At 40.3% G+C, this 24,460-nt stretch overlaps 1 protein-coding gene across 7 annotated transcripts; it reads right to left on the minus strand.

Annotated features, from left to right (window-relative positions):
- Positions 1 to 1,765: 1,765 nt before the first annotated feature.
- On the minus strand, positions 1,766 to 24,052 carry GYG2 (glycogenin 2). Of its 7 annotated transcripts, none has more exons than XM_030477725.1 (10): positions 24,004 to 24,052; positions 23,625 to 23,748; positions 17,489 to 17,630; positions 15,562 to 15,736; positions 14,117 to 14,279; positions 13,443 to 13,569; positions 12,314 to 12,536; positions 11,479 to 11,619; positions 9,874 to 9,984; positions 6,474 to 8,896 (listed from the first exon to the last, which is right to left on the minus strand). In XM_030477725.1, exons 2-10 carry the CDS (start codon positions 23,629 to 23,631, stop codon positions 8,735 to 8,737), a joined length of 1,251 nt encoding a protein of 416 aa, XP_030333585.1. In that variant the 5' UTR covers positions 23,632 to 23,748; positions 24,004 to 24,052; the 3' UTR covers positions 6,474 to 8,734. The 7 variants fall into 7 exon arrangements, with proteins under 7 accessions (XP_030333590.1, XP_030333585.1, XP_030333586.1 ...); XM_030477726.1 differs by having other exon boundaries at positions 23,625 to 23,751; positions 24,004 to 24,029; XM_030477727.1 differs by lacking the exon at positions 24,004 to 24,052 and adding an exon at positions 21,323 to 21,446 and having other exon boundaries at positions 23,625 to 23,876.
- Positions 24,053 to 24,460: the final 408 nt, after the last annotated feature.

The following is a 24,460-nucleotide window of genomic DNA, read 5'->3' on the forward strand; positions in this document are numbered from 1 at the left end:
CTGACAAGATAGGTCCCAAATTTCATGATCTGTGAGACCAATTCATGAGCCGCATGTTCCACTTGAGTGACAATGCTCCTGATTGATTTCATAAGAGTGCTATTATGCCCCATGAAAAATGTGCTTTGTTTTGTGACGGAGCACTTTGTTTTCAGTAGGTGTTAAAACAAACAAAAAATCTCTGCACACCAATCACTTCAGCGTACAGGTCATCTTCTCCAAGCCAAACAAGTGTCCGTACTCTATACAGTCATTAGGGAAAGGGAGGGAAATTAACTCTCTAATCCTTCTGCTGCCTTCAGGTTGAGTAAATTAATCTTTCAGCACATAATCCTAACCATGCTCTTGCGGGGGTTTTGTATCAAATCCAATTTTGAAGTGGAGGTTCCTACATTTTCTGCTTTAAATAAAAAGAAAAAATTAAAAAAAAAAAAAAAAAGTAGATTGTGTGCCACAGGCTCAGATTCAAGCTTTTAAGCCTTCCTGAACACCATGTAGTTACTCCTCCCACACAGCCAAAGGTCACCAGGATTTTAAAAGTAACAAGGGATGGTAAGAGCAGCACAGCAGGTACTTCAGGTGGTTTCTCCTTAAAGCTAGGTGCCCTGCAGAACCACACAGTGCAGCTCTGTTCAGTACCAAGGTTGCCTATGTTTCGTTTGTCTCTTAGAAACAGGCGATAATGATAAGGAGGCCCACAGCAGCTGATAATCCCAGAGCAGCACACTGCTCTATCATTTCTTGAGCTGCAACAGCAGGTCCCAGCCCTTTTCACCAGCCTCAGGACAAGGAGGTGTGTATGCCTGGACTATGCACCTTTTGCAGTGTTTTCACAAAAAGCTCCTGGCTTACCACCCCTGATTGGTATGCACCAGTATGGTAAATCCCTGCTATTCTGCTCTAAAACAGCACAGGCTTGTGACCATGATGCAGGCATCAAATGCAAGTTTCCAAAAAGCTGTCTAGGCATTTCTTCAAGTTACTTCCTGTTTTACCATTCCTCTGAAAGGTCACCAAGTCATTTATGTGGAAATTATGAATCGATAGGACAGATCAGTGTCAGAGTTGACAGAAGTATCCAAAAATACATTTGTTCTTACTGCTTGACAGCATTTAAAACCACATCAGCATTGATAAGAACTTGTCAGATTTGACATGCTTCTGTGGCTGACACGGACTTCAAAGCAGAAGCGGCCACATTTCACTGGATTCATGCAGAAAGAAAAGAGCATAAAGACCACGTGTTTTTAAAGACAGTTTGGCCGATTCAGAGAATGGGAGACAAAATTTTGTTACTCAATGGGGAACAAAGCCAAAAGCTGTTCTCTGGACTCAAGTCAAGTCAGTCAGTTCAGTAGCATCTACACTATTAGTTAAGCATGAGGCTAAGCTTTTTCCTCAGTTCACCTCACTCACCCACCCCATTTATACCCAAGAACATGTCCAGACCCCAGACTAGGCACAATTAGAGCATTTACCAGGGAAAGAAAAGGTGTTCAAGCACACAAGCAGCATGCAAGCACAGTTCAAAGCTCTCATTGACAGACTAGGAAGTCCAGTTACCTCAGCAAACCCCTCCACTGCATCTCAAGCACAGTGCAAACGCCTTTCAACCCAAGTTTAAATCCAGGGTAAGATCTAGCAACATAAGTGAGGCGCATTCGGATTGGCTTATACATGTCATCATGCAAACTTGCCCTTCACCTCACAGGAAAAAAATGACTCCATATAAAAGTAAACATTAAACATTTGAGCAACACCTCACTCTTCTGAAAAGGTAAATTTATTAAACTGCCATATAAAGCCAAACACTAGGTACTCAGGTGAACATATGTGCTGCCTTCCTGACATCCAAACACAGAGTATTTAATCTTGGCTGGCATCTGTGGAAAGCCAGAGGGGCTTTCAGGCAGGAGGGGAAGGAAATAGGCCTGGCAGCATGAGAGTGACTTTGCTTTTGTCAAGTAACTGGTTAGAGGACTTCCACCAGGTGTGAGAATATGGGCTCTCCCCGCAGAGAGGAAAAGAAGGAGGCGCAGACATTGCACATGGAGGGAATCTGCAGGGACAAGGAGAACAAAGTAATGGGAAATCAACAAATAGGATGTACAACATCACTTCAAAAAACATGAGGGACAGGGAGGGAAGACTATTTTCAGTTCTAAATGCCTTTCAAAGTCTGAAGCTAACCGTATCTTAAAAGATGCAACTTTTGAGGAGACAGCCGGTTAAGAAGGCAAAGGAGGTAAATTAATTTACCCATTTCCTGCAGATCCTATGCCATGGATCATTGCAGATCTCTTTCTGTATACAGTCTAACCAAGAACATGCAAGCTTGGCACAAGCTGTTGATACTCATCTCCCAGGAATGTATATTCCCAATAAAGCAGGTGAACCCAGCATCACACTGAAGAGTGTGTCCTTGTGCCCACTTCCACATAAAATGCATCAATAGTAAAAAACTGTTACAGAAAACTGCTAGCATTTGAATAATACTGAAAGAAATAAACTCTTAAGTCAGTTACCTAGGTTTGCTTGAAAAATCATCTGTAATAATTTTTTGCAAAATACATGAATATAAGCATAAAAGCTAAATTATATCCTATTCTTTCTCCCTTTGTGGAAGGGAGCAAGCACTGCATAAAATGGCCTGTTGGGAAAACCTGAGACAACTGTCAAGCCAGTGTTAACCATAGGAGAATGTGCCTACACATAGTTAAATATAAACACCATAGAGAGGGAAGCATTACTCTGTAACAAATAAAGTTTGTTTTTACTGAGAGACCTGTGGCTGAACTGTATACACATTTGACATTCATGTTGTATGAAGCTGACTTCCACCTAAATAGTTTGATCATTACTAAATGACATTTGGAATTGCTGTATTTCTCTGACTCAACAAAGTCAAGTCTTACAGTAGCATGACAATAAGATTTTAAGACGCCTCACTTCACCATGTTTAAATATCAGACACGTCACTTTGCTGCCTGCTGGGACCAAAGGGAATGGCAGCACATGGATCACAAGATCATTTGAGGATGCAAAATAATTGTGTAACCGAAACTGGGAAAAGCAATTGAGCTTGAAGTTTATCCAGCTTGAAATTCCTAAGGACTCTTGAGTATATTTGAGAAATATTCATGTAAAATGACCAAAAAGAAGGAGTAAATATCAGAAAACTTTTGCTCATTGCCAGACTGTAGGTTAAAATACACACACACACACACACACACATATATATATATATAGTGTTAAACTGGATAAAAGATGGGAGGATTTTTGTAGAATGTTTAGATTGTAATGTTACATCTAAACAACTGTGTAAAAATCAAATTTATTAAAAACCTGGTTTCTCTTTGAATTACTGCATTACTAAGACTTTTTTGAAAACAAGAAAAAAATATTAACCCCCTCCCACCCCGCCTTTCTGAGATACATGGGGGTTCCACATGTTCCAAACAGCCCTGGCTTCTGTTCTGCCATTTCTCTAAAATCTGTAACTAAAAGATTTGAAACACAAGGAATTTATGGAGGGTAAAACAAAAATCCTTTAAACAAAACAAGCCCTAAAACAGGTACCCACCCACCACATGCACTTAGTTTTGTTCCAACTATTTAATAGTGTGAGAAGGCTTTGAAAATTTGTATTTTCCCGTGAGAAGAAGATCTCCTGATTATATGAGTATTGACACATCTAAAAGGCAAAGGAACTTGTAATTGTCATGGTTCTGAACCCTGTAGACAGTGCCATAAAAGGGAACAAACACTTTTCCAAGGCATTTAACGTCATGCCATCCTGAAGTGGGGAAAGTATCAAAATAATCCAGAGAGCCAGCCTCCGACTTATGAATTTTTAGGGTTTTTTTTTTTTTCCCTCCAAGTTTGTTGAAGTTGAAAGGCTTCTGACAACCATCAAGAGTAAAATTTCAGGTAAGAATGCTTGCAAAGCTTTTTCCCTCCCCTTTACCACTTTATTTATAGTATATCATTGTCAGTCTTCTAACAATTAGTTTTTATAATGTTTCAATTCAATTATATATCATTGGGTTTTGGTTTGTTTGTTGTCTTTTTTTTGTTCGTTGGGGGGGTGTTTTGTTAACTACCTTTGCTATAATTATGGTGTGCTGTTATTGCAAGTTGAAAGTTTATACCAGGATGCCATGTATTGTTTGAGTGTCACCCCTTTTAAATGTCCGCACCAAAGAAACTATTATTTATGAGCCAGCCAACAGGATTCAGCAGAATTTCAGCTGAAGCGTCTTGCAACCAATATCCTGAAAATAGAGGCTACTTCAATGACTAGCATTAACCAACATAGAATCAGAATAGTTTAGGTTAGAAGAGACCTTCAAAGGTCATCTGGTCCAACCCCCCTGCAATGAGCAGGGACATCTTCAACTAGATCAGGTTGCCCAGAACCACATCCAGCCTGGCCTTGAATGTCTCCAGGGATGGCACATCTACCACCTCCGTTTTTGCAGGCTATTTAAGAATTGATTGCTATGCATTTAATCTCATTTCTAGAGCTGATTAAAAAAAAAACCCAAAACAACAACAGAAGTAAAATCCCCAAATGATGAAGAGAAACCAGGGGTTGAGGGGGAGGGGAGGGCAGGGAAGAAACTGACGACATAAAACATCTTTTTCCATACACTGACCTAAATACTTTAACACAAAGGTAGAAGTATTAGAGATGTGAATTAAGAAGACAGGCCCACCCCATGTTATTTTCAAAGTGATAGGAATCAAAACAGTTTAGTTTAGCAAAACAAGAGAATCAGATCCATTAAGGAGTAAATAGGCATGCTACAGACTTCTTTCTGTTGAACAAGCAGACATTTTCAGGAGCATGCAAATATATCAAGCCACCTGCTACTAACCCAGCCTCCATTCACGGACATAAAAATCAAGGTGAAAAAACCCACACCTAAGCATTTTTTTAAAATACCAGCCTTACAAAACAACTGCTATGAACTGACTAAACAAGAGAGACAAAAAGAACTTCTTTCCCCAGAACAACCCAGTTGGGAAATGTCCCCCCCAAGACACCAGGCAGTAAGTAAAGTGATATTTCAAGAACAACAATCTCCTTTTCCTGTGGGTTAGGAAATTGCATTAACCCACGTGTCTAAAATTTTCAAGAATTTTCCTTGTGGCACACCCACACTATCTCCTGTTTATACATGAGAGCTCCCAATAAAACTGTTGTATGGCAAATAATAAAATTACCTCTAAGTCTAGCTGTGAATTAACTCTAAGACATGCTGATTCTTCTTCTGTCATGTGCTTGTTTTAAGCACAAGCTGTCCTGTTTAAATACAGTCTGCCACACAGCAGCAGGTCAGAGTCTGGCCTCTCAAAATCCTTACAGCTGCTTTTCAGGTTGCTAAGGCTTAAACAACACTGACAAAACTGTCACACACACGCACAGACCAGCTGGTAAAAGATCTTCAATGGTTCTCATTTTAACATGCCATTTTTTTCCCTTTACATTTCATTCAGGTTATTATCCTACAGGGCCTTCCAAATTGCCAAAGTGAAATATGTCTTGTTTAGGGAGGAATGGTGCCACCAAAAAGCCTACATTTCTTAGCTTTCTTTAGCCTAAAATACCTGGGGCTATACCATGCTTACTTTAACATGGAAGAAATTCCAAATGAAGCTTGCTAACCCGTGGTTCATGGCAACACACAGCCCATAACACCCCCCAGACCTGCTTGTGGCCCCAAGATTTCAGAATGTCCATAAGAGCAAAGAATGCTGCCCAAAGCACAGCACTTGAAAATTCTGTAGCAGCCTTCCACTACCTAAAGGGGGCCTACAGGAAAGCTGGAGAGGTACTTTTTACAAGGGCATGTAGTGATAGGAAGAAATTCTTTGCTGTGAGGGTGCTGCGCGCTGACACAGGTTGCCCAGAGAAGCTGTGGCTGCCCCATCCCTGGCAGTGTTCAAGGCCAGGTTGGACGGGGCTTTGAGCAACCTGGGCTAGTGGAAGGTGTCCCTGCTCGTGGCAGGGGGTGGAACCAAATGATCTTTAAGGCTCCTTCCAACTCAAACCATTTTGTGATTCTATGATGATTTTCCCTTCTCACATCCTGGTGACAACAGTACTATGCTAGAATACACTCCGATACGACACGGCTTATAACTAGTTCAACATTTTTTTTTGTGTGAAGACAGTTACACAAAAGCTCAGGCAGAATTCTTAAGCATAGCTATACTTTTCCATGAAATACAATAAACCAACTACTAATGTAAGAGATCCTAAAGCTTATAATTATATATGCCTGTATAAATAATTATAACTCACACCTTTTAATTCTGCTCAGCAGGTACTGCTAATGTCTCAAAAGCAATTTAATAAAATAAAAAAAAAAAAAAAAACATATTAAAGTAACTAGTCACAAATAATTCCCAGCACAAATAAACAACCTGTAACACTACATCATCTGATAAACACATCACTTCATATGTCCTTTCCATTTCTATTTATTTCCATAACATTAGTGTACTACAATTCTTTGCAGAACATCATTGTATAATCCACACACAGTACCATTTTACATATTAACACTTTTAAATGTATTCCATGACAGCTCCTTTTACTACATTCATAAGCCTATTTTAAAACATTTCAGTTACAGTAATTTTCCTCCCATAATCTAATTAACGTGTCCTGTAAGATCTCATAGTTACTGTAAAAAGTACAGCTGCATGACGCATGAGTTCATATTGTTGACTACAGTTTTACACAGTCTTCAAACTGTTTGGATTATAATAGCAATAATGCTTATAAAACAGAACTGTCTCAGAAGTGCATAAGTTCACTAAGGAACAGGGATACTCAGCAGATGAAATGCTACATGAGCACGAGTACCTGCAGCTGCTGTAATCTCCACATGGTGCTGCACTGGGCCACACACAAGAGGTGTAACACACCTGCCTGCGTTATCACACAAAGTTTACCTGCCTAAGAGAGGTGGGATGCTGAGGGTCCCTGTATGATCAATAGAGAAATTGAGAAGAATCATCTTCTGGACATCTCTCTCTGACTTCAGAGACCCTAAACATCTCACTTGAACTAGAAGCTTGAATTCAGTAGACCCACCAAAGAGATTTCCCACTTTAGGAGTGCTTAGAATAAATGAGAAAGAACGAACTAGATAAAAATCAGAAATATCCCACAAAAGTAAAAGCAAATCCACTATTTTGAATATTAGAAAGTAATTCTAAAATACTCAAAGATAATTTTTCTTCCTTTATGGGACCTTTTGACTCTTTTGTTCCTTTCCTAATTTGTGCAAGTTGTTTCCCCCACCCCCTTTTTGATGGAGGAAAAAGAAATAAAAATTCCTTCCCTTCTAACCTTCCCATTTCTCCATTAGCATCTATAGCAATCCCTCTGATGCATAACATTACATCATTGTTTTTTAAAGAGAATTCCAAAGTTATTTCATTAGGTATATCTGTACTAAAATCAGTTTTGAGCCCTGTATCAGCACTGCAGACAATTCTTATTCTAATATTGAGTGGCGTTATGAATAACTATGTCAAATCTGTTATTATATTGGCATGTCTGTCAAGCTTCTTTCTTTCAAAGGGTTTCTTTTTCCTTGTTTGTTAAAACAAACTTGCTAATCTTAGTCAAATTTGAATACCCAAATTCACAAAGCAATCCCCCATAAGTGTCCTTAATACAATGGAGTCTCATGAGTAAATTTTCCTGGAACTGCACTCAGATTTATTAGTTCCCACACACAGCTATTGTTTAAAAGATCTGATTAAAGGGCCTGTTTACTAAACAAGTGTCAATTGTGTTCTCAGTGGCACTCAAATTGCCTGCAGTATGGGGCAACCATGCTAATGGAGAAAAATGCCCTTGTCAGCTGCAGTTTGAAGTACTGTAAACTAATTGATATAAAACCCCAGAAGGTTTACACCATAGTGTCAGCATTTCTTCCTCTGACTACACAACACTGAATTTGCAAGTAAAGCTAACAAGATTTATAAAAATCAACAGTATCCTATAGCAACAATATAAAAAGTTAACATACATTACCACTCTATCTTAACATAGATACAGTCTATCTTAAGATAGATCACACTGATGATGGAGCTGAGCAGCTTCCTGTAAATAGGTAGAACATCTACTAGTGATCTCAAAGTCAGAATTTCCTCTAATCCTAAATATACTTAAATTAAAAAGTTTTGTTGCAGACCCTATGAGGCCAGGATTTCATCTCCTCACTTCTTCCTCATGTTGAAGACTACACTATGGTTGCCCTTGAAAGTGTCAACTTGGTTTCAAGAACAAGGCTTTCATTTGAGTAGTTTTATAGCATCTTCTAAAAGTACTTTTGAAATAATCTCAATTTGGGAAATAATCTCAATTTGGGAAATCTCAACTTCCAACATGTTTCACACTCATGACCGTTTCTGCAGAATGCTATTGGGAGACTAGAGAAGAGTGATAAATGTGAGAGCTCAAGCTCAGATGGTACCATTCATCATACTTCAGAAGGCACTGCGGGAGAACAATGACAGTGACACACACATAACAATAAAGATAAGGCACACTTAAGAGTTAAAAAAGAGTCTGTTAATCTTCTCCCAAAATATATGAGGATCCGTATATACCTCTAATTCTGGTGTCAAATGAACTATGAAGATAGCCATGTATTCAAGGATTGCATTTATAAAAGAAACATGGATGGCCATTACACTACACTCCATCTTAATGTAAAAATGCATCCAATTTCTTTTTGATATGTTCAAAAGCATCTTTCCCCATATAGTCTATTCGCCCTTCCTCCCATTTTTTCCGTTCATCTTCTGGAATTGGTTCTTGTGGTTTGAAGTGAATAGACAGCTCTGAAACTGAATGTGCAACCTTGTTCTGCGGGAAGAAGAACAGTAGAAAAAAAGAGTCATTTGGTTGATGTCCTTTCAGTGCTATGAAGTTAAACCTTAAAATGTCAAACTTGTGCTTTGTACCCTCCCAGTTAAAACAATAAAACAAACAGTATTCAAACATTCATTCCTGGTTTGATAATGTGATTTCATTTTCTCATGCTTTTACTACTTGCCATAGCATCTTTGAACATACCAAGCATTTACTTTACTTGTCTTAACTCAGACCTTGGCATATTCAGCAACAACACAATAAGAATATTACAAATATGGCTTATTTAGAGTATCTCCTACAATAAACTGTAACCATCTATCTCTGCAAATTTTGTCTTCCACAGGCTTTCATGTGAATATAAGTTCCTAGAATTTTTGGCCATGTGTTTTATCTGATCTCCAGTGAGATAAGTATTGTTTAGCAGATGGTGGTTGTGCTGTGTACCATACTATACACAAGTCCCTGACGCCCTGTCACCCCTATCTGTGCCAAGTCTGGCACTGGTGTCACAGTACCCAAGGATAAATGTAGTGCGAGATCACAAAGGAAAGCCTAGTAGCTTAGGCTCCATGCCTGACTCGCTGTACACTTATTTTCCATTTGCTTGGAAAGATCACTTCAGCAGGTAAAAAACCAAACCAAACCCAAACAAAAAGATCCCAAACAGCTTTGCTTGTATTAGTATTGGAGAGCTACATGCATAACACCATGCATTTATTACTTGGGGGCTAGCACAGGAAAACATACATTGAAAGACTAGAAGTTTTTTAAAGAAAACTAGAAGGGGATCATGCTCCAGTATTGGAAGCAATTAAAGAATTACATATCTAAAAGCTTAAAGAATATATTTGCATATTGCATCATAATTAGTTGAGATTTCCCAAAACGATGTTGGCAGCACCAATTGCATGTTATTGTTAATTGCATGCAATTATCTACAGATGTACAGTGCAGAAAGCTACATGTACCAGTTCTGAGGTTTCCTGAAATGCAGGATGAAATACAAGTTGTTCTGAAGGTCTGTCAGGCTCAGAGAGATGGACGCTAGAACCGCTTTGTTCGACTTCACATACGGATTGCTAAAATACAGCCACTGAGGTTTTATTACGAGACTATTTTTTTCATAGTTTCCTTATAATGAGAATTCATACAATACAAAGCAATTTCAGTCTTGGGGAAGGGCAAAGCAATGGATGGGAGGAAAGGGAGTGAAACATCACCAAAGACAAAATTCAGCTTGCTCAGCTTTAGCTATCAAAATGGCATTGAAACCAAGCTCCTACTAGAATCAATCTAGGGTAAGTACCTCCAGAGGGCATCTCATCTCATCCTAAAATAGGTTCAAAGTGGCTGTCATTCTTCAGTGACAGCCTGGAAAGCTAGCTTATAATAGACACCTCCACTCACAAGACCAAAAAATCTCGTTTTAGGATAATAGCTCTATAACTCATGAGCTTTTTATATGCATAGAATAAGAAGAGAACAATGCATTCCAAAACAGAGGCAAAAGAGATTGTCCAAAAAATACTGCCCCAAATATTTGCCTTTGCCAGATATCAGTATATAAACGAGTACACAGTCCCCAGTCCCTTCCACCAAAACAATCCCACAAGACTAAAGCTGAAGCAAAGCAACAAAAAGTGGAATGATGGTGTTCCTCAGTAAGAAGAGAATCAGGCTATTAATTTCTAATTAATATGATCTTCTGATAAACCAATCCTACTAATTAAAATATGTTTACATTTGAATTAAACTACTTGAATTGAATATTATGGGGGTTTTTACCCCCCAAAAAAAACCAACCTGAAAATGTGTACCTGTTCGGTTTGAGCATGTGAGGCACACAAGATAACATACCCTTTGCAAATAAATTATTCTTAAGTTATAGAGCTGGAAGGTTTGCAGTTTTCCTTCAGTCTCTCCACACTCAGGATAGAAAAGAAGGAAAAGAAGTTTCCAGTTTTACTTTATGGAGTAACTATAGTCTAAAGGGATGAAGCACCAAACTGTCTTCATCTCACTAGAGGATAGTCCACAAGTTACAATAGCAGATGACATTAGAACATTAATTTTATATTCTCCCAATTGTACCTTGCTGTAGCATGGTTTGTCATACAACATGTAATGACTTATACCTGCAGAAACATTGTGCTATTATGTCCAGCTTAGTTCCTGCATAAAATAAGGAGAGTCAGTGCAACAGAAATACCCAAATACAAGAATTGTGACAAAAGAACCAGGACCCCTGCCATGTTCATCAGTGGATTCTTTTAAGACACTCCTTGTTGCCCAAATCACAAAAATCATGTTTTATTAATCACCTAATAACTTTCAATACCTAACCTCTTCATAAAATTCAATGCAATCTCATTCAACCTCCCAACACATGATGTATGTGTCACTAAAGATTAAGAAATACTCTTTAGACTATTCCTAATGCTAGCAAAAAAACTCAATAGCTCCACCTAACTTGAAGAAGATAAAATCTCACAGATCAGAAGCACAATTTAAAAATATCATTTTACTATATCTTTTACTTTCTTACTGCAAAAAGTAATATACAACATACTTACAGCTTCAAAAGCTAGCTCCTCAGGCGAACACACCGCAGGGTGTTCTTCATGTGTCTGCTCTGGAAGCACAGGCATTTGCAATGAATTTGCCACACAAGGGCTGACCTTTTTCAGAGTAATTTCAACTCCACTGAAAGTGTGCTAACAAAAATAAGAACATCTCAGCACCGAAACACAATTCTGCATGAAAGCAATATCTTATTTAAAACAGCTGCACTTCTTCAGAGGAATTTCAGCATTAGTGGAATAAGTTAATAAATGCACAAAAAGTTTGTGGTCCAAGATTCAAAACATGTTGCAATTTACATTTTTGAACTCATGAGTATGCCAGCATCACCAGGAGATAAATCTAACAGGTATTTCCACCTTCGTGTTACCATAGCTGAAATAATTTTTAAGAAATTGTGCAGTAAAGAAATAAAGCATATTAAAATATGAGATCAAAAGGAGAGAGACAAAATTGGGAGTGAAGTTGAGCCCAGGAAAAAGGGAGAGGTGGAGGGGAAGTATTTTAAGATTTAGGTTTTATTTCTCATTACCCTACTCCAATTTGAGTGGTAATTAATTAATTCCCCCAAGTCAAGTCTGTTTTGCCCATGATGGTGACTGATGACTGATCTCTCCCTGTCCTTATCTCGACCCATGAGCTTTTCGTTATATTTTCTCTCCCCTGAGCAGTTCAGGAGCGAGTGATAGAGTGGCTTTGGTGGGCACCTGGCATCCAGCCAGGGTCAATCCACCACACCATGTAATTCCTTCCTCTAGCAAACATAATTTTCAGATTATTTTTTTTTTTGTCATTTCAGTATATTCCCACTACCCCCTTATCAGTTACCTTGCATTCCTCAGGTTCTGATTCTTCCATCTTTTGAAGCTTTTCTAACAGAGGCAGTATACTGGCACTGTATATATTCCACCAGAGGGAGAGAAATGACAGTTGATGTAAAGATCCATCAATGGTGCCATCCTGCATAACTTTCTTTGTTTGAAGGTTGTATTTGTAGTTCCAGGGCTTTGTTGCTCCCAAGAAATGAACAACTTTGGCATCTCTACCAAAACTGTAGAGATTAAACACACAGGTCTATAAGTATTTTTTTTTAGCCTATATAAACTATTAAAGAAACATGCTTACTCTCACTGGTGAGGTAATTTTGACATTTTGCAACAGCAACACATTCAATATGAGTATACGTATCCATATTTTTTCTTATCTTATTAGTTTAAGGGATCTTGTTTAGCATACAGAAAACAAAAGGCTGCATTGCCATTTGCTTCCAGGTGCTGATTCTAGTAGAAAAGATCATGAAGGAAACTGACCATCCTCCTGCATACTCTGTTCACAAATAAATATCACTTCAAACACTGAATCAACAAAATTGGTTATTAGTGAACCCATACTAATGCATCACTAAATGCATCACCCTAAGTTCACCTTCCAGTAAGAGTGTTTTGTGCAACTGGAACAGTAGTTTATGATACCCAAAATCCAACTTGTCTTCTGCCAGAAAAACTTCTAACTGCATTGTTAGAACTCATATAATTACCAGTACAATTTCTGTTTCATAGAAGAACCTGATAAATGGGTTTTAAAAATAAACAAACAAACAACAAAAAAAACCCAAAACACTTTCCCATAGAACTGATGATTGGAAAAAGAAAGGAACAACTTCCAAAATAAAGGTTTCAGAACCTAATGCAAAAGTAATCTACATCTGTTCAAACATCACAAAAGCTTCTCTGAAAAAAAACATATACAACAGTATAGGCAACTCTGGGACTCTGTTTCCAGATGCCAGATACTCATATTGCATTTAAGCTTCTACTTGCACAGTTTTTACATGACATCGTTTGTGACTACTGTAATTTATAATCAACAGAATACGCCTTTATTATTCTCCCTTATAATAACATGTTTGTTTGCAGACTATAGAGGTTTACAGTCAGTCAGAACTGTTACTACTTACTGATTGAAAGCAGGAACGTAGGTGTATACAGCACTGCTGCTTAAGTTATAGAGGAAAGGTAAGTGTTTGCCAATATCTGCTGTTGCCCAGTTGCTGAAGAAGCTATTCAGCAAGCCTTGATCACCTCCTAAAGAATATACAAACCAGTACTACTACAATTATTCATACACTCAAATTTACACCAAAATTTCAATCCAAGGATGGGAGTGAGACTGGTGTGTTCATGGCACTGTAACTTGGACTTGAAAATATGGCCATGTGAGCAGGTACAAGTGAATAATACCTGATCCACTCCGATGCAAGTTCAGGGTAAATGAAGTCCTATTGTAAGATATGAAGAAAGAAGTAGGAAAGGGGTTTGGTCTCCCTCAGAGCAGAAGACTGAAGATCAGCTGTATTTCTCTCTCCTAAACCAGACAGCAAAAACTTACTGAGCAAGACTCAGACACAATATTCTTTCATTGCCCTTTTCAGGGAAGCACAGTCTACAATAATGGGTCTTAAGTATACTGTAAGGGGCAGAGGTCTGCACCTTAAACTTTTGTGGGGGCACAACTACATAAAGCCCAGTGAATTCCGGCCTTCCTCTATTCTGCCTGAGAGCATGCAAGCTATGGAAAAACAGCTTAGTGAGGAGTCTGTCTTGCACTTCAACCTTATGCCCTGCCCCTTACCATCAAAGCTGCCATGTTCAGCTGCAAACTGGAGCAGTAGGTTGTAAGTTTTCAGAGAAGGTCGGAACACAAATACACCACTATTGAAGCAGTCAGGCCAGCCAGAGTCAGGAGCTGCTGAAAACTCTTCTCGATCAAACAATTCATCAACATTGCAAAGGACCTTAGAGAGAAAAATATTTAGAGCAAAGGTTTGTCTGAAACATGAGTTGCTAAACCAGTACCAATGGAGTGAATTGCTAGTTTGGCCATGTATGTAGCTTGCGGAGCATAGAAGCAATGACAATGCAAAATATGATAGAGGTCAGAACCTCTATTTTTAAATATAAAAAGGCAACATTAATTGTGGTTCTCCATGACTTCTCTGATAAAAGCATGAAGCTAGTGAAATTATTTCAGGAACCTCAGAGACCTTCCAGAAGGTCCCTTTAAATATTATAACATACCACAAAAACACATAATTTCCTTCTTTCTTAGCTCATCTTCCCACAGTCCATTATTCTCAGTAACTGCAACAGAGCCAAATGAAAGCTGGGAATCCAAGTAATTTGAGCTAGCAACAGACTGACTGGAGGAGTAGCAGTAAAACTGTCTCTTGTTACCAGTTTTCTAATGTAAGCTAAACTCAGAGGTTTGCTTTGATTTGGTTTTTAAGCTTCAGAAGGTAGTGGGGAAAATCGATTCAGGTGAAGGCCCAGATCACTTTTAAAGTTGGTGGGAAGACAGCTCTGCAGCTGCTGAAAGTCTGAGCCACTGTGAAAAGCAGGGGATGAAATGTTTCTTAGAAGAAAGATTACTTCATTGAATTTAAAACAAAAACAAATATTTGCCTTCCTCCTTTAACTTTAATCTAAAGCAGGAAATCATAAGTCTCCCTCCCTCAGCCCCTGAGAAGAATAACTTCATTTGGTTGCTAACTTAAATACAAGCTTATTAAATTAAAATGCATCACAGTCCTCCAAAGTGAGCCATGTAAGTGCAGGGGAAGGCTGACATGATTGCACTTCCCAAAACTGTGGCCATTTTTAACTCTCTACCTCTAAAAAGTAATTTAAAAATATATTTCAAAAGTCATTAACATTCCAAGGCTTTTTTATTTTTTTCCATTTTAAAACTGGCCTGCCTTCCTAACCAAAGTCCAAACAAATATGTATGAGAGAGACCTACTATAAACATCTGTCAGAAACCCACTTGCACAGAGTTAGTTTGTGATGTCTTTTGAGGACAGTCCTGAGGCTACTCTCAAACCAAGATTAATTTCTATGCAGCCAGAAAAACTGTGAGCATTGCCAAAACATGTCAGCTGGAGTTCCTGTGACCTTGGGACCACCAGCAAATCTGGTCACTTCTTAGGCCAGTAGGCTGCCTGACAAGGAAGTATCCTGCACTCAAGAGCAGTTCTTTGAGGCAGACACAAATGTTTCCACAGCTCCCACTCTACTCACCAAAGTGTCTGCATCCATGAAGACACATTTGCTATAATGAGTAAGAGTCCAACAGTGAAGCTTAGTGAAGGTTACACCCAGTTCTGGCCTCTGCATCAGAGCCAAATGGACTGAGTCAGCACTATCAAGCACATTCACCTCAATTACTTCGTCAAATACGCTGCGGAGGACAGACCTACCAGAGCAAGCGGTGGAGAGAAAGAAGGGAATTTAGAGAGGTTCAGAGTTGACTTCTGGCATGAAAACAGCAACACACAGCACCACATTTATTATGACAATAACAAGGGCTAGATTGATTGGTTATGATGAGAAGTCAGAAGTGAAAAGCTCTTGTTAACAGCCTGCTGAAGTGATAGCAATTTATCAGGCCATAAACCATTCTACTACGGGGTAAGCACATCCCAAAAGTGACAAGTGCTATATGGAGAAGAAACCAGTCCTTATTTTAGTTCCCTACTCTTCTATAGAAACACCAATGAAAATTAAAGCAGCTTCCATCCTGCACAATTGACTCTAAGTAGCAGCGCCGCACTGTGTTCCCTGAGCATTGCGCAGGATGTGGCATGCATTGCCAGCACAGTCATTTGCACCTGTTATGCCCAAGTATATGCAGCTTCAAAACTGCACCTTTTAAAACAGGCAATATATACTTTCTCGTTACTACAAATCCTCTCAAATGAGACTTTTAGGAACACATCTTTTTTTATGCATATCTTTTCATGGGAATTTTATAGGTGATACCAAAGTAGGTAATTTTCCTTCAAGACACAAGGAAGAGAGTCTTTTAAATTCAGTTTATTTATTTACATTACACTATTGACTGCGAAGTCCTGGATGTCATATAAACACAGAAAAATAGAAGCCTGTGCTGATTATCTAGATTACAGAGTCATTAGCTTTTGCCTGACTGATCTGCAAGGGACAGGAGTTAACTGGGAAAGAACTAGGAGTAAGTACAGATTTTTAGAAGCATAGTTCAGTGATGTGCCTTTTTTTTTTTTTTTTAATGCTATACTTGATTAAAAAATATAAAGATTTTTCTCCCCACTGAATGGGGAGGAAAAAAACTGATGGTCTTGATATCCACCCAGGTGTCAAACATACACATTATTCTTATTCCCTCAAGAAAGTTCCAGTGTTCTGACAAAATCCATATTTCAAAAAGCCTGTAGAAACATATTTCTCTACATTTAATCACAGCAAAAATGGAAAATCCATTTCTTGAGCCAGATCAATTGCAAATACTTTCACATGGCATACAGAAATCAGGAACTTGCACACTTCTTAAGCCATAGAAGAACTAAGAGTTTAAGCGCTATGGCATGTTCCTTTTAACAAGCAATACAGTCCTCCAAATAACAGGGCTTGAGTTCAACAGATCCATTGAGATTTATGTATAAGCAATTCTGTAGTGCCCATAAAACTCACACCCCAAACTGCAAAGTGATTAAAAAGAAGCAAAAATATATTAATTTCTCATCATGATAGCCATGCACCAATATTTTAAGAAGATTAATCATCTAAAACTGAGCCCTATGGGTTTTTTGAGTTCTGATGTCACAGTTGGTTATTTATTGCTCTTTCTAAAAGAGAAAGACTTAGGGAGGGAAGAGGGGGGAGGGGAACAGTAGTGCCTTTATTTTGTGTCAAAGCAAGACATGAAAAATTTAGCTCCTAAACTTTCAGTTTATGTTACCAATTATGGTCTTAAGATAACTTCCAGACACAAGCTCTCCTTCTGCAAGTGAATTCTTATTAGGCTTACAGTCTTACCATGGACATTATTTGGGGCTCCTCTCAGAAATCACTAGCCAAGGGGGAACTTCTGGGCATAATGCCGTGAAATCCACAGGAAGCCTATTAAAATCTTTCATGCTGTTGTTTATTCTTTCATAACATAAACGTCCAAAAATACATGAACACTTACCTCAACCCACTGGAAACCTCTGGTGTAATTAGTACTGCCAATTTTCTAGACGTTCTATGGTTCCTCAATGACTGTCCAAGAACCAGAGCGCCTTGGCAATACACGTCATTGGTAGCAAGGGTCACAAAGGCTTGATCCGTTACTGTAAGCAAATATTCAGAAGAGTGACTTTACAGCTTTAACATCATCTCTTTTGGCAGGTTCCTTCCTCCTCCAGCTAACCCACAGGCTGCAGCTTATAACAAACTGCGCTTCCTGTGATAAGCTCTTTTCCCTCCTAAACTCCCCCAGAAGACACAACTGAATAGAAAGCCCAGTGAATATGACTGCAGAATGCATGTTTCTGAAATTTATTATCTTTTGTTTGCCTCATTTACATGATAAGAGGTATGAAGTTTTTGGACTAACCTTAAACAATTACCTGAGTCTTATTGCCTAAACACAATGACAGTCAAAAAAGCCAAACTGTAAATATTTAGATTTTACATTTAACAAACACAGTGCAGTACAACTGATAAGGAAATGTTCCTGTTTATGCAGTACTGAAAGCCAAGGAAACAACAGGATGTTAAGTGTAGCCAGAAAGGTCCTTCTTTCCATAACATCACTGAATCAACTCAACGGGCATTATTCTTTGCTCCTGTCCTCTTTGTACTGGCATAACTAGTGCTGGGTCAAATGCACCTAGAAGCTAAGAATCCCTACCCCAAGCAGCTCTAAGAAAATTAGAAGTGTTCCTCGTTGTCAAGAAACACATGGGAAAAAATGTTGCAATATAAAAGAAAGCAAGCTACTCTCTGGCACAGCAGGAGGCATACTGTATCTTGTAGAGATATCAGGCCTGTGGCAGTATCACCAAGGGCCACTTCTTCAGCTCTGCCCTCTGGCAGAAACACTGTTATTGGGGTTCTCCTGGGCAGAGCCAGAAGCTATGATTCAGCAAGGTGAACAGCCTCCTCGGAGCAGAAGGAATACCTCAGCATTCTAGGCTGCAAAATTAACCAGAACAAGATGAGCGGGTCACACAGATGAGGGGAATTCCACTGAGCTCTACAGACCTTCAATAAATACTTGTTTAAACCCACCATCATCTTAAGGGACAAGCAATTATGTTAAATAAATTAAAGGAACCAAACAATAACAACAACATAAACACCCTGTCATACAGTTTCCAGGCTCTGTGAGAGACACTAGGAAAGAATCTCACAGAACTAGTTGCAGAGAACCCAGCAAATGACCTCATGGCAGCCCCAGCCAGATGCTGCCAAAATGAACACGTTCAAACCTCTAACCTAACATCAAGGTATACAATGAAGGATGGTTGGTGCTAGTGACAAGCTCTACGGTACTAAATATATTACATGTCCTCCAAATTCACAGCACAGCACAGACCCACTGGTGTGTTGTCTTCTTCCCCCTTTTTTGCCCTGCCAGCCACTCATGTCCAGCCAGACCTGAATTCAAATCAAGCACATACATACACCTTACATTTGCTGACACTGCAACAGATTCCTGCACCTCAGGAGAATCTCAGTAGTGTTGGCCAAAAAGAATGAATCATCCATCCAAACGTAAACCAGTTTGCAGGTCCCTTTTATCCTGTAAAATAGTTTGCAGGCTGAGAGTGTTGGAATTGTTCAGCCTGGAGAAGAGAAGGCTTGAGGGAGACCTTGTAACAGTCTTCTAGTACCTAAGGGGGGCCACAAGGAAGCTGGAGAGGAACTTTTTAGAAGGTCATGTAGCAACAGGACAAGGGGGAATGGCTTGAAACTGAGAGAGGGGAGATTTAGATTAGACAGTAGGAAAAAAATTCTTTATTGTGAGGGTGGTGAGGCACTGGCACAGGGTGCCCAGAGAAGCTGTGGCTGCCCCATCCCTGGCAGTGTTCAAGGCCAGGTTGGATGGGGCTTTGAGCAACCTGGTCTAGTGGAAGGTGTCCCTGCCCACGGTAGGGGGTTGGAACTAGATGATCTTTGAGGTTCCTTCCAACCCAAACCATTCTGTGACTCTATGATCCCTCAGCTAAGCAAAATCCTGTAACATTTTTTAATCACAATTTCCAGAAGAAGCAAATGAAAAAGGGAGCTTTCAAATCTCCTGTTATCATAACGGCTTGAGCAAGTTATGGGTGTTCCAGAAATAATGAATAAAGAGTCGCTTACATGGAGTGTTTTAAAAGGACAGTTGTGCAAATGAACTGCTTCTACTGCAGTTTTCCAAAAGGTTAAACAAATAAATCTAAGCATGCATAAAAACCACTGAAAAACATGCAAAACAAAACCACTGAAAGCTACTTTAGCAATAAAATTATTCTCAAAAGACACAAAGAGTCAGCAAAGAAAAGCACTTTTGTGTTAGGCAACAAGCATCTTCGGCCAAATAAAGGTAATAAAACAGCTACTGAGAGGAACGTGGGAGGTAGGTTAATGCAAAAAGCAAACTGTGAAATGAGGGGGAGTTTAAATCTTACAATAATGTTTTAAATAACAACCACAAAACTGAACACATAATCTTCTTATTGCTTCTGCAAATTCTTTTAGCTGCAGAAGCTGAATCTTTACTTAAGTAATATATATAAAAATACACAAGCTAGTCATCAAATAGTTCAGTGAGCTGGTATGGCGAATTACCACATCCTACATATGCTTTCATGCCCTGTACTGCTGGGGTCAGAACCACAAGGAAACAAACTGCCAAACAAACACAGCTTCTAAGAAACTCTTGCTAACACCTCACACAGAAAAGAAACCAAATGTTTGGTTTCAGAATCAGATGTGGGATACATATTATGGCCTTCCTAATAGAGCGAATCATTACAGAGATAATTAAATAAACAAACTATGGACTGCAACCATGCAACATTAAAATATTCCTGGTGCAAACACAGAAGTATGTCCTAGTCATTTTAAGATCATACAGGGGCATCACTAATCTGTTAAGGATCCTTAGGGAGACTAAAAATCAAAAGATTTTATCATTACTTGTTCTTTCATCTTATCCCTGTTTTCAAGGAAAAAAAACTTGACTTGCCTCATTTATAATGTTCTTTGGAACACTGTCCCTATAAGTAAATGTTTTATTTTCATAACTTAAAACTAAGGATCTTATTTTCATATACAGTTGTCAAAGTACCCTGTTTACCTGAAAATTCCCATTTAACTGAAATTAAGGACAATACTGTGTTAAATCTAACATATACAGGTTTCGCTCACTGACTAAGCTGCAAAAGATTTGATCTTTTAAGTTTGCAAGCCAAAGGTGTAGAAAATTAAAATTTGTTGCAGCTGGATTTTGGAGGTTGTTTGGATTTTTTCTCTAAGTGTCAAGCACACCATTACGCACAACTTCCAATTCCATGTGCTGAATGACAATAGGATTTTTCACAGAAAACACCTAGTGTGAACAGTATTAAGTTTTCAAACAAATTGTTTTCAAGCTGTGGAACCCTAAGGCTAATACCATTAATGCTTAGTGAATTATGAGAAAACTACGTGTATGATTAGAACCACATGAAGCCCATGTTGGATAAATTTATAAATCTGCTCATTTCTGTTGTCTGGATTGCCACATAGCGCATCAAGATGCAAATTCAGAAATCATTATTCTCAGCAGTGGCTCCTCAATTTTATTACCTAGCAATAGCTTCTTAGAACAAACCCAGGATTTTCAAGCAAGTAAGTACAGTGAGTTATTTTAGCACCCACTCTGCAGCTACAGATAGCAACAAAGACAAGACAGTAAAAGTAATATGAATCACTACACTCAGGGTGATCTTACATGAAACTTTTTAACAGGTCATTTTAGCCAAAATCACCGACTTCTTATGCTACTTACTCATAGCAGAAGTACCTCTGACACTGCCAGAGGCAAAATTCTTCAACAGGCCTGAAAAACAATTCCAGGGCAGCCAAAAGCCTTACTTAGAATCCGCACCAGCAAGCAGACAGGGTGGTGCTCGCTTTGATGTTCAAAGAAAAAAAGAGAGAGGGAATGAATAAACACCAGGTACCCACTGAGAATCAGGACTGACTCAGTAACAAGCACTGAATGAACCATGTGCACCTGCCAGCTTCAAGATGTCTCAGTAGCGTAGGGTTTATTTCCATAAACCACTAGACACAGCTTTTAAAATGTATTTTGGTCTTTCTTCTGATGATAGACAGAGAAAGTATAAACGTGCTCTAGCTATGGCTCCTGGAGTAACAACTCAAATTTGCCAAGTTGCCCACTCTGAAATTGCAATAGGAGACCAGAGAGTCATATGCTATGACTTTCCTACAAGTATATTCTAAATAACACATTGCCCTCTTATGCATAAAAGTAAGAGTAGATAAATCAACAGCTAAAATCCTCCAAGAGGCTGGTTAGGTCCCCAGTGTGTACTGCCATTCACACTAACTAGTGTTGCACAACTGCTTGCTTAAATTCGTCCCTGGTACTATCTGTTGCTCTTTTGCCACCTCCCCGCTTCTACTTCAGACACAACCTGCAGTACAGGCAGGCTGCAGTCTGGACCTGTGCCCACCAAGCCCGAACTGCCTTTCTGAAATCCCGAGTGACAATGACATAACACAGCCTCAACTCACCGCATGTTCTCTAACAAGTTTGTTACTTCCCTTCCCACACATAGGTGTTTCTGCATCCTCTCCCAGAAGTGAAGTCTAACACATCTCAGTGAAGATGTGTTAGACTATGGCAAAGATAAAGCAAGCTACAGGCCTTTTCACCTCTCTGGCCCAGCACAACTGTAACAGAAGCACTTGGGACTGAAAGCTTTGCTCCAGCTGGCACCCATAACCTTAAAAGCAGTATAAGTAGGTAAAATGAATAATGATGCCAGACAATAACCTGTGTCAGACCACTATCAGAAAACATTATACAAGTTTTCAGCAAAGAGGCAGTTCTTGCCCAAGTAAACAAATGACAATTTTAATCCCCACGCTTCCTCTAGAAGTAGAAATGTTTATATCTATTGGCCTGAGTCCAACAGTAGAAACACATTGCCGATGAAGGTGGCACACCAACACTTTACGCAGACCTTTTTCTAATAGAATATAAATTGACATTTGATGGCATGCAATATTTCCTTGGTCTAACAAAGTTCTGCCAGATCCAAAACCAGATTCTTTCTTATCCTGTATTAAAGCAATGCTGAATTTTATCAGACAGGCTTACAACTGTTATCTTGGAAGGCTACAGAAAGAGGACTTATTTCTCAATTTGTGTAGCTTTTACTATGTATATATCAGTTAAGAACTGTTACATTCTCTTTCAAGATCCTGCAGTTTTCTTATCCAACACATAATAAATGATCCTTATGAAAAACCAAATGCAACAATATTATAACATGCAAATAAGTGTAACAAATAAGCACCCAAAACTAGTCCCAAAATAGTAACATGTCAGTTTGGAAACAAATAGTTGAAATTGCCTAAGCAATTCAGAGACAGCACAAAGGACTTGATACGTATCAAGTTAGATGTTTCCAGTCTTTCCACCTTCCTTAAAAGAAAAGAACAACAAAACCAAAAGGTACACAAAGCCAAAACCATCTAATCCTTTAATTTGCAGACTCCCTTTCTGCAACCTTCCTCAAGTTGAGGTGCCACATACATGGATTTAAAATTAGGACCCACAAGGCCGAATACCTGAGGTAGGTACATCTGTGATACCCACTAAATAGTTCAGAGCCCTAAACCAGTCCCTCATGGCTTTAAGGACACCCGAATAAACCCAGTACCACTGGAACATGGAAAGGGACGTAGAAGGGTTTCTCTGTGCCTGCCTGAGGCCGAGGGAGCCCACCCCGACCTCTCACCCTGCAGATGCCCCAAGAGAGCACACAGAGGCCTGGGCAGGCCAGCCTGTACCTACAAGCAGGATACGTAAATGAGTTCAGCTCTCCCATCCCGCCAGCCAGACGGTTTAAATCCTAATCTGGGAGTGCTAATTACAGCACAGCACTCTGCCGATAACCAAACAGCGCAGACCCCCTCCCGCCCTCACCGCAGGCCGCGGGGGGAGCTGGCCTCTGCAGCCCCGCGCCCCCGGCGCTGCTGACCACAGCAGAGCGGCGCGGGGACACGCGAGGGCAGCCCGTGGGGCAGAGCCCGGCGGCGGGGCCCGCGGTACTCACCGGACATCCTGCGGCCGGCGGGAGCGGCCGGGCAGGGGCAGGGGCACGGCCCGCGGCGCCACCTCCGCCGCCTCACCTGCTGGCGACGGGCCCGCTGCCTGGCGCAATGGGATTAACCTCTTTCCTGCTGAAGACAGTGGGTACGTGAACTACATCCGCAGGGAACCCTGCGCAGCGGCCCACTAACGGCATTAGCGGCGCAGACCACTTGGGAAGGTTGGCACAACCCACCGACCCATCCCGACCCCCCGTTCTCAGGCGCTGGCTTTACTGCAAGGGGACCGCGCCCCCCTCGCCCGCTGCCCCGCCGTGCGCTCCCGCAGCGCCCCGCCCCTGAGGCCCCGCAGCCTGGCCCCGGCGGCCGCCGCGAACCCCGCACCTGCTGCTGCGCCGGGACAGGCCCCCGCCCGGCACCCCCCGCGGGGAGGAGGCACTCCGGCGCCCCCTAGCGGCGCGGCAAGGCGATCTCGCCCCATTGGCTGCTGCGTGGCAGCGCCCACCCCGCCCCGGGGTGCTCCCGTCACGGCGGGGCTGAGGGGGGCTTACCTTCCCGTTCCCCTTCTCCTTCTCCCTTTCCCTTCCCCAGAGAGAAGCTGGGGGAGACGCTGCCGTGCAGCCCTTTAAGGAAAAAAGCATCAATGCCTTCAGTGATGAGAATGGCAGAGTGTGGGAAAAAGATCTCGGAGAATGAGTAGGATGAGTCCAGCGTGGCCTGTGGTAACCCAGACACGTGGGGTCCACCCTGAGTTAAGGGAGTCTGCCCCTTAACTTCTTTGGAGACGTCACAACCCTAAGCCTGCACAAAGTCTGATAACTTGTTACCCAGATAAGTAAAC

The sequence above is a fragment of the Strigops habroptila genome, chromosome 2 (assembly GCF_004027225.2).
Source record: "Strigops habroptila isolate Jane chromosome 2, bStrHab1.2.pri, whole genome shotgun sequence".
In the NCBI taxonomy this organism is placed as follows: Eukaryota; Metazoa; Chordata; class Aves; order Psittaciformes; family Psittacidae; genus Strigops; species Strigops habroptila.